This window comes from Kryptolebias marmoratus, linkage group LG4 (genome assembly GCF_001649575.2).
Source record: "Kryptolebias marmoratus isolate JLee-2015 linkage group LG4, ASM164957v2, whole genome shotgun sequence".
Lineage (NCBI taxonomy): Eukaryota > Metazoa > Chordata > Actinopteri > Cyprinodontiformes > Rivulidae > Kryptolebias > Kryptolebias marmoratus.
The window spans coordinates 4,180,904-4,192,021 of record NC_051433.1 but is presented as its reverse complement, the minus strand read 5'-3'; the positions used below and the strand labels follow the sequence as shown (position 1 = coordinate 4,192,021).

The following is an 11,118-nucleotide window of genomic DNA, read 5'->3' as shown; positions in this document are numbered from 1 at the left end:
TTTTGATAGGTTTTCTATATTCTTTTTATTTTTAAGAAAATAACGCTGCAAAAAGTTCCAAATGAAAACCCAACAACCTGAAGTTGCAGAACAAAAAAAAGTAACAGTCTAAGTTTGAATTAGAATATTTTTTTGAAGTCTGACCAGACAAAAATACAAATTTTATTCAGATTTTTTATTTTCTACCCGCAAAAAATCCTTCAGAAGGCGGTTCTTGTTCAGAAGAACCTATAAACTACAGTCAGAACAACCATGTTCTACACAGAATACTAGGAGCAACATTTATTCTGCAGCTGCACATCATCATCCTCTGAAGTTATCACATATTAATGTGCAGAGTAGAGCCGTGTTGCACTGATGTGGTCAACTACACATTTCTTCACTGGATTGCTGCAACGTACAGCATATAAGGCACTTCTTAGGCAAGGCAACTTATGATACAGTCTGATCCAGCATGAACAATTTCACACACATAATGTGACCCACATGGTTTCTGCATCGTTTGGTGGCAGAAATGATCAGGACTTCAAAAAAAGGAATTTCATATGAAAGAGAACTTTATTTTATTATTAGTGGTGTAATCACCCGGTCAGAACAACAAAAACTGCTGCAAAGTTTGCAGACTGCGAGTGAAAGTGCATCAGTTTTTTTGTGTGAATTTGCACATTATTGCTTGAGACTTAACATTTCTATTTAAACTGGTTTTATAACACATCGGTGGGAATGAGAGGCTGTCGAGTGTGGTGTGTGATTAACTGTAGTTATAAACCGACTTCAAGCAGGTAGTTCTGAAACATATGGCTTACAGGTTGATCATGATTATTTTCACCTGGTACACAGATTAAACAGATTAGTGGACATTATTGTATGTAAACACCAGTTCTTAGGACATTTTTTATTTTCTGCTAGACATCAATCAATAGTCTGTGTAAAGAACTTATGAGAAGAAAGCTCTTTAACTCGGCCATCATGTCTGCAGCTCAGTTAAAGGATTTCACAGCGAACGTCTGCTAAATGCACAAAAGAAGAACAGCATTTCTGAGTTATTTTAAAATGCTGCATACAAAGTTATCTTAATTTACAGAAATCACAGTAGTCCACTTTTAATCTTCGTAAGTGCCACATTGTTCTTAAATGACTCAACACAACACCTCCGTTCAACACCTGTCTGCTAAAATAAGCAGGTGGTAACAGCATGGGAGAGGGCAAACACATTTTCCTCTGAATACTTTTAACAGTTCTTGTGCCAGCTCAGCAACAGTCATTACCTTCTTTGAACATAACATTAGAAAGATATAACAATAAAACCAAAACATATTTATTTACCGAAGTAAAAGCTTGTGTTTCACTGAGCTCTGGCTGTAACGGCACTGTGAAAGGCCTGCTGGGCTCAGTAAGTGCGGACTCCTGGTTTGCTGTCCTGGGCCTGGTTGAAGGGGTTTGCTGGACTGGAGGACTCCTCCTGATGATCAATGGACTGATAGGTGTCTCTGTTTCGTGATACAGAAGGAAACCCTGCAGAGACACGCCACAAGCATTCAACACCAACACCCACCGTGCAAATGTGTTATTTTTAATCACATTTAATCATGTCCCTTTGAGCATCGAGGTTTTTGGGTCTGTAGGTCTGTCATCTTGTTTCTTTGCACTCATTTCTCTTGAAACTGATTCATGACACTGTTGGGCTGATTTATTACCTTGACTTAAGTGGACCGCTGCCTCAGGATAAATACAGATTATATTGTTGGAAACTTATCTTTGCCACAGTGAACCACAGAAGATCTCTGATGAATAATAAAGTGAGAAAAGGGCACCGACTCATTCCATTTAATCTCTGGTTAATTTTATCATCCTCTGTTTGTTAATCTCATTTTGTTGTGTCTATTTTAAGAAAGGTTTAACTTTGTGGTCTAAAATTTAAAGGTTTAATCTTCAGTAGACTTCCTGTGAGCAAAGGAACTCAAAGATCTGGGCAAACACCTCCACGTCTACTCTGTCAAATGTCAACATGTTTTACAATGAAATCTGGAAACGACGTACTTTATGTGATGCTACACAACCGTCAGCACAGACTGTGCCATGGCCAGAATACCAAGGATGTGTTTGTGGAAGTTCAGAGCACTGCACACTAATACCTCAGCATGGCTCAAACTGTGACACATCTGAAAATTTACATTCTAATCAAACAAGAAAGTTGTTTTTTTTGTACAAGGGTTTGGATTAATTATATTAAAAGAGCAATAACTTTATACATCCTCAATCCCAAAAAAGTTGGGTTGTTTTGCAAAAGATAAATGAAAGCAGAATGCAATGATTTACAAATCTCATAACCCCACATTTTATTTGTGATGGAACACAGGAAACATATCAAGTGTTTAAACAAAGAAATTGCACCATTTTTAGGAAAGAATGAGGTAATTTTGAATTTTATGGCAGCAACACATCTCAGAAAAGTTTGGACAGGGGAAACACAAGTTACACAAGTTGTCTGAATAAGAAACAGCTGGTGGAGCAATTAACACAATTAGTTGCAACATGTAACTGATTGTTAATTGGCAACATGTCAGTAAGAGGACTCGGGATAAAAAGAGCATTTTAGAGGCTGAATCTGTCAGAAGTAAAGATGGGCAGAGGTTCACCAGTCTGCAGAAGATGGCATCCAAAGCTCGTGAAATGATTTCAGAATAATGTACCTCAGTGGAACGTTGGGAAAACCTTTGAATATCTCATCATCTATAGTTCATAATATCATCAAAAGATTTCAAGATCCTGGAGAAATCTCTGGGGTCAAAGGTCAAAGCTGAAAGTCAATATTGGATGTCTGATCTTTGGGCCCTCAGGGGTCACTGCATTAAAAACAGGTCTGGTTCTGTTCTGGACTCAGGGACACTTCAACAGATCATTGTCTGTAAACACAGCTCACCGTTCCATCATCAGAGGCAGCTTAAACCTGAACCAGTATATGCAGGTTTTAGAACAATGTGCTCCCTTCCAGATGCTGTACATGATCCTGTCCAAACTTTTTTTTAGATGTGTTGCTGCCACAGATTTTAAAATACCTTACTTTTTCCTAAAACTATTATAATTTTCTAGTTTTAACATTTTCCAAGTTTACTATGTTCAAATGTAAATAAAAAAAAGGGGTTATGACATTTGCAAATTATTGCATTCTGTTTTTAATTTACATAATGTCCCAACCTTTTTTTTTTTTTATATGGAGTCGCAGTTATACAAATACAAAGATAAAAAAAAAAAACTTCATATAGATGCAAAAACTGGGGTGTAACCACAATATATCACAATGTAATTCCAAGCAGTTTTACTGTATATGTATGGATTCAGCCTCTATTTATCTAGAAATAACTCAACAATATGTTGAGTTTAACTGAGCTCATTTCAAAATGTGCTTCATCATGGAGCTCTGCTTTATGTACATCAAAAACTGAAAACACAACAACAAATGAGGTGTCTGGAGACTAAAAATCCACATAAAATATTCAGGACATGCAAAACAATGCAGGCAAATGAACACAATAAACATTAAAAACACACTGTATGCAGGCAAGAATGGAAAATTAATGACTGCTGATGATAGAAACCCAGCAGGCTGCTCTCACAGAAATACATTAAACAAACATATTATCTTTACAATGCATTATGTAGAAAAAACAGAAAATAAAAGGATAAATGTTGCCAACTTCTTAAGTGAAAAGGCAAAAGCGGTAGATCTGAACCGATGTTTCTGTGTCCATCAGGAAGAAGCTGCTCACTGACTCATCGGCTCAGTTTTCTATAACATCAGCATGCAGTTTTAGACACAATGTACCACTGAATAAAATATTAAATAAGTCAAATTTAATTTAACTTTAATTTTGATCATTTCTGTGAGGTAAGTTTGAAACAAACAAAGGAAAAGGTCAAATAAAAATGACAAAAAGAAGACAGAAGGATGGAAGAGAACATAAACATGACAGCGTAGAAAGAGTCTCTTCTCTTCTGTTTGTCCTGCCATCGGATTTTTAATTTCACTTCCTGGGTAGAAGAGGGTGGAAGAGGATGGTTTGGAATAAAAGAAATGGTAAAAAGGAAGAAGCCAGGAATCAGTAACGGCGGCCAAAAAAAGCACTGTCAGAACTGTCCATAGTGCATCGACTGTCCACAGAGGTCTCTAAGTCTGAGGAAACACAGATCAGCAGTGAAAAGAAAAGAAACTTGATCAAAACAGGACACCAAAAATGGAAAATATGAGGGGATTCACAAAGAAGAAAGTGGGACGTGAACAAACAAGCAGGCAGGGACATGCAAAAATTAACCAAAGATCGTTAATGTCAGAGGAAACCCCGCCCCTCGTTAGTGTTGTTCCTTCAGATTAAGGGTTGTGGAGGATTGCATGAAAAGTTCTGAAAGAACATAATTCTTCATTTCAAAAATAATTGAAATATAATTTAATTTTTTCCACCAGTTTCCAGTAGACAGTTGAAGAACACCAGCTGCTGCTGCTGAATTACTAAAGCTGAAATGTTAGAAAACCTATTTATCCAAATGATAAAAAAAGGAAAAATAAATTAACCATTTTGAAAACTTAAAATAAAATCAGAGTTGTTTGCTTTGCATTGTGATTTTAAGGGCATTAAACAACTTTACTTACGTGAAATACAAACATGAGTAAAATGTTGTGATTTGCAAGTATTTTAAATTTTGTTTACTTTCAAATAAAATGAAACAAATATGTAAAATACATGTCCAAGAACAAGAGCTTGTTATTAAAAATGTTGGCTTCTCTTTGCTTAAACCCATTAGACAAATGGACAAGTAGTATGTCCTGCTTAATTTCATCAAAATTTAAATTTTCTTTTAATAAATTTATAGGTGGATTATTCTCCATTGAAAAAATCATTTCAAACAGACATCAACTTTGACAATTTGAAGGTTTAATTCTGCTCCTGACATGACGTTCTTGTACAGTACAGCTGTGATAGCATCACTTTTGATGACTAATTTATACTTTTAAAATAATTGAGTTAGTAGGACCCAAATATACTAAAATAGACGTTACGTCTATTCAGTGGATGATAGATGAGTCAAACTCAGGTTTTAATTCTTTAAAAAGCATTCATGTTGTGTTAAAGGTGCTTATTGCAAAGTCATGAAAAAAATAATCATAAAGTAATAAACATAATCCAGAGATTTTTTCCCTTATTCATGAATAATGCGTCTTTAAATTCTGTCTGATATCGGCCAGTCATGTGACTCAAGCTTCCACGTGGTTTTTGGTGAATTCAGTGAGTGCTTTGTTTACATTAAGTGCATACCCGCATTTCATCACAATGTTTCTGTGAACCTGTAATTCAGTCTGCATCTTATCTACCTTTGAAAGATTGTCTTGTGACTCAGCATTTATGCATAAAAACATAACCAGCAGTGGCCCAGGGACATGAAGCTAGTCTCAATATGAACATTATTAATAAAATGAGTTCATTTAGTGAAAGAAGAAACCAAATCTCCATCCAGACAGAAAACCATGTTTAACACAGCGTCACTCTCTAAAAATAAGTCAAAATTCAGATCCCTGACAACCTGATTCAACTAGTTATTGTGTGCGGCTGATTGTCGGGTTCCCATAGTGCTCATCAGCGGAACGTCTACCATGCAACCATTAAACACACACACTGTCTGAAAGAGCAACATTGGCTGCTTTCATCAGTCACAACTCAGTCTAATGGGTGCTCCTGCTGTGCAAAGTAAAACTATAAAGAGACCAGATTCATCAATAATCAATTATCTTCCACGCAGTAAAGAGATTTGTTTCATCAACTGCAGTTTTAGGTCACAAAGCAAGACGGTAAGCATCACTCCCCCAACAACCTGGTTAATTCTTGTATAAGCTACCAGCACTATGAAACAAACACAAAACGTTTAGGTAAATCGTAAAGAATTATCCGTGGATTCAAGCATCCAGCAGGCATCACAGCTCGCTGGAATTTCAAATAGAAAAGCTCCTAACTGAGCGAGCTTAAGCCCACAAATCAATAGCTGCAAATAATAGATTAGGAAAACACATTGAAGGCCCCTTCCCCCAGATACTGATCACTTTTTGGCTCAAAAGCTATAAAACCTAAACTCAATAATCACTAAAATCTCTATTTCCGCACGTTACTTGAGCTATTTTTGTTTCTGTACTATCATGCTTTTAATACGCTTCTCTGTGGAGGCAATCCCGTGGTCAGGATGATTCACAGATGTTATGGAGAACTTGTGGGAAAAGTTTTTTTTTTACCCCATGTCTTGTCAAACTGCAACTCAGATATTTCACAGTAACAGAAACATCATGTGACTCTAACCACTCTGAAGAGATGAGATATGAAGTCATCTGCCAGGGGTTTGTTACAGAGCGTTTTCTGCTGCAGTCTGGCTGCTTTTCATGACAAGCAGAGTAAAAACAGGAACTTCAGATGTTTATGACATCACTGATTCATGAGATAAAGTCAGAAAAATAATGTATTTGATAGCTCAATAACTAGAAAAACTGAAGTGAAGTTTTGTTTCCTGTTAATGTCTTACATTTTACCCTTCCTTATATTTAAAAACATCCTTTTTTTGACAGATTTGATGCAATCAGTACTTACCAAAGTTGACGTTGTAATCTCCTCCCCGTTCTCGGTACATTTGGTAGACAAAGAAACAGGAAGCAGGTTTAAGCAGCAGGTTGAGGATGGCCATCCCTGCACTGAAGCCTCTTACAGCCTTAAAGTCATTCAGCGGGTAATAGATCCCAAACTGGATGATGTCAGTTAATATTGTCAGAATCATCCCTAAAAGAAACTACAGGGACAGGAAAAAAAAGAATATGTGATAGGAGACATTGTTTATGGGGCTTTGAAATACTCATATACAAAACTGTAATAAAAAGTCTCAGAGAATGATTCATTTTATTATACAATATGAGCAAAATAAAGTCATTTCACTGCTGATGAAAGCAGTTGGAAACAGGGAAATTAGGTACAAACTGAGCACACACTACAATTAAAAATGCACCATGATGAAAAATGCAGACAGCACAGGAGAAAACATGAAATAAAAATAATATTAGAGTCTTATTCATTCATTTGCTTTGACTGTCTGAGACAGTTAACTCACATAATTAAGAAACGAGTCTTCAAACAATTAGAAATGATTATTCATTTTAAAAGGTACTCATTATATTGTATCATGAAGACTGGTCCAGGAAAGAAATCATGAAGTAAGAAAAATCTGCACAATATTTTCTGATATTACTGGTTAAAGTGTCCTTAATTTAAAAATATCTTATCAAAATGTGTGAACTGCTGCTGTTTACCTACAGAAAGAGCAGAAGAGACTGAAAATAGTTTAACAACAGCGACGACCACTGAAGAGCTGCCAAGATTGGACAAAAATGGCTACAGCTCAGTACGAAGAAGCCAACCTGGGAGTCATTTTTCAGTATCTTTCATAGGATGATCTTTGTTTAAATCTCTGGCATGAAACTTGACAGGCGATATGCATTCCTTCTTTCATTCAGATCATGAATTTTTCCTCCTAAATCATTCGTTGACAAAATGGTCTATCTTGAAAAGATTTCCTAATATCATCAAGAAAGGGTCTTTTGGAAGATTTAAACATCCACTGCAAAAAAATAACGCATAACACAAAGTTTACACTAGAGCAGCTCCAGTGACTGAGGATGCATTTAAATAATAATTTTTTAAAAAAAAATTGCATCTTCACTGCTTTACATTTAAGATCCATAAACACTCATGTCTTTCTCTTTTTATGTTGGTGAAAACAACAACAAACAAGTTAGCCCTTTAATGACATCAGGTGACACTAATTTTCAAAAAGGACTTGAATCATGAGGTCAGAGTTAAAACAAGAATTTAACCAATCTAAAAGGAGAATTAAGACCTCAATCACATATTCTTATGAAACAAAATGAGAAATAAGTGTCTCGTGCTGCATTAAACTGAGAAAACAAGGTTCCTGCGTCAAGTCACAGATTCCAGATAGGTTAGTGGGAATTCGGAAAGCTGCGTCTGTAGTTAGACTCCTGCTCGTGTCACATGATATTAAGAACAATCAGGGCAAAGACTCACCAAGAGAACAGCATCAATTGAGTCTCTCTGTGCGATCGCCCACACTCCAACCGCTAAAACGCTCAAGTTCCCCCATGCATAGGATAAGGGGAGACCTTCCATGCACGCCCTGAAAAACAAGACAGTTCACAAAAGACAGGTTCTCACGCTCAAGGAGTTACGTCTGTTTGCACAGAAAGTAACTGTGGTACATGCAGGAGAAAACGAGAGTCAAGAGAGCGAGTCTGTATATGTGTGTGTGCTGAGACGAGACGAGAGAAATTCCTCAGGTGAGTGAAAAACTCACCAGACGGTGAGCAGCCAGTGGACCAGCACTATGGCCTGGGAGAGAGAAGAACAGGACATTTTTTAAATAATTCACATAATTTATGAACATTATAAACATGTTAAGCAACAAATCAATGCATACTTTGTTCAGACTCCAGTATATAAGCTAACATTCCAATAATTCCCAGACTAAAGGGTCAATCAGACGCATCATGATGGTCTCACAGATACTGAGGCAGGTGCGCCATGTTCACACGTCTTTTTAACTTCCTCTGCATATCATGTACATATATTAATCTCTGAAAAGTTAGAAATGACTTTGTTAAATGTGTTTCCAACAGAAGAGCCACTGCTTATAACATCAGAAATGACTGATGGGGCATTATTTGCTGTTCTCTAAGCAAACCTTACTGTATATTCGTCAGATTTATAAATATAGGGTCATATCCTTTTAATTCTAAGTATTTTCAAACGTATTCAAACTTGTCTTGCCTAACAGGAAAGCAGTCGGTGTAATCTGTGTCCACATCAGAGGAAGGTAGTTGCCTCACAGAGGAATTACAAGTGAGAACTGAGACTAAGCCTGGCTGTAATTTCAAGTTAAATTCTGTACAAACACAAGCAGCTACCATCATAACCAAACATCAACAAGGCGCTGAGCTCACCTTTAGGTTTATAGCAGGGATTTCCATCATCAGGCCGTTTAAAGCAGTTCCTCCTTGATCCGATTCAGTGTTTTAACTTGTTGAAAGGCCACATGAAAAATACCGCAGTTCCTCTCACACAAACTTCTCTGCAAACCCCTCCTCCTCTGTTTTAACTGAACCTTCAAACAGGAGCCATGTGACAGCAGCCTGACTGCCTCCCATGTGACCCTCCTCCTCCTCTTCCTCCACCCAAACATTCACTGAATGAAGCAGAACTGGAAGCAAAACACGAGCTAAAAGCAACAATGGCAGCCAAAAGTAGCAGAAAGCCATGCTAAAAGTTAAATTAATAGTACAAGAAAACAAAAACTGATCAAGTTTGCTGAAACAGATTGCACAACATGTTTTGAAAAGAACTTAAAAAAATCTGAATGTATTTCTGTGAGGAAAATATTTGTAAATAGTTAAATATATTGAACAGTATAAAAGTTATAAAAGCCAGAAGTCTCTGCAGCCATCTCCTGAGTGAGCTGAACAGTTTGATTCAGGAATGGCTAAAAAAAGCAAAAAAAAGTATGCAGAAGTAGCTGGGTGTAAAAAAAACATATGGAAAAAAAAAACAAAAAACAAACAAAAAATAAAAACAAAACAGGAAAACTGTGAATGCTGACTCAGCATTACCACAACCAAATTAGCAACAGCTGAAACTGTAGTTTTGAATAAAATAACAAATAACAATCCGCTGACTGCTTATTGATGGATGTGTTATCTTGTGGGTTGGTATGATCTGATTGGCTTTTGTTCCACTTTCCTTGAATTCACAACTTCCGGTTTTGTAACAGGTACTGTCACAATCACAGGTGTTAAAACACAGCTGGAAGGTTTTTACACCTAAATCTAGATTACAGAGCGCTGTGGAGACGACAGGAAGGACCTGACTGTAAATCCACCCCACATGTAATGATAAATGCAGCTCAGGTGTACTAATTATTAACACAGACCTGGTGTGAGACTAAAAAAGGAAGTAATCTCAGTCTGGCATGTGGCAAGCTCGCCAAAATAAAACAGGAAGTAAAACTGGAAGGTTTTAAGGTCTGACTTGGTTTATAAGGTGGAAATTGACTCTTAAAGGACCCAGCTCTGAGTAGCTGTTCGCTTGACTCTCCCCCAAATGTTTTATTTTTATTATGTGACTCTCCAGATTATTGGGATTATTCAGGTAAAATTCTGAATAATTACAACTACTCACATTAAAAAACAACTTTTCTTTCACCTTTGTTTTTTAGGTGAAATATTAGAACCATCAGAAACAACAACTTGTTGTGACAAAATCCCCGATATATTTATCTGTAGTGACTTTATTTACAGATTAACATACTGTTTATGAGCCAGCTTCTTAAAGATTTTACACTTTTCCTCCACTTTTCCACAGCTCCTCCTCTCACATCAAATCACAACTTCTTTGGAAAAGCAACTACTGTTTATAATAAGGAACATAAAACACATAAATCTGAAAATCTTTTGAGTTTTTCAGACTGTCTGACCTCTAAATGATCTCCAGCTCAACACTTAAACCTTTACTGTTGATAATCCTTGGATGAAAGCTGCAGGAATTATATATATTTTTGTTTTGACCAGAATAAAAAAGTGTTTTCTCTTTTGTACATACACCAAAGTCTAAAGCCATAAAACATTTGTCTTATCTGAAGTGTGACTAAAATTTCTTACTTTTGGTTGATGTTTGTAAACAATTGACCTTTGACCTCAACATTATTCATGTAGATGGGACTAGCAGACCTTTAAAATGCTAATGTAACATTTAATCTTGTTTACGTTTTTATATTATGACTCACTTCTTGGCACCTGTTCTATTTTACTTTAACAGAGATCCATTGTTTACCTCAAACACGGCAGATGGTCCCTGTACCAGCCGGTGTGACCTCTGACCTCCGCATCACCTCTGAACCCTGTGAACCCCAGCTCAACACTCAGAGTTTCCTCTCTGACTGAAGCTGTAAAATTTGGGAGCCTTTGTAGGTTTTGATGCAAAAATGAGTAAAAATGCAGATAAGATAAGATAAGATAAGATAAGA

The 11,118-nt window shown here is 36.6% G+C and overlaps 1 protein-coding gene across 1 annotated transcript; it reads right to left on the bottom strand.

Annotated features, from left to right (window-relative positions):
- Nucleotides 1-9,335, bottom strand: LOC108231481 (angiotensin II receptor-associated protein). Its single transcript, XM_017408551.3, has 5 exons — nt 9,044-9,335; nt 8,398-8,432; nt 8,112-8,220; nt 6,627-6,822; nt 1-1,515 (listed from the first exon to the last, which is right to left on the bottom strand). Exons 1-5 carry the CDS (start codon nt 9,071-9,073, stop codon nt 1,391-1,393), a joined length of 495 nt encoding a protein of 164 aa, XP_017264040.1. The 5' UTR covers nt 9,074-9,335; the 3' UTR covers nt 1-1,390.
- Between the last annotated feature and the right edge of the window lie 1,783 nt (nt 9,336-11,118).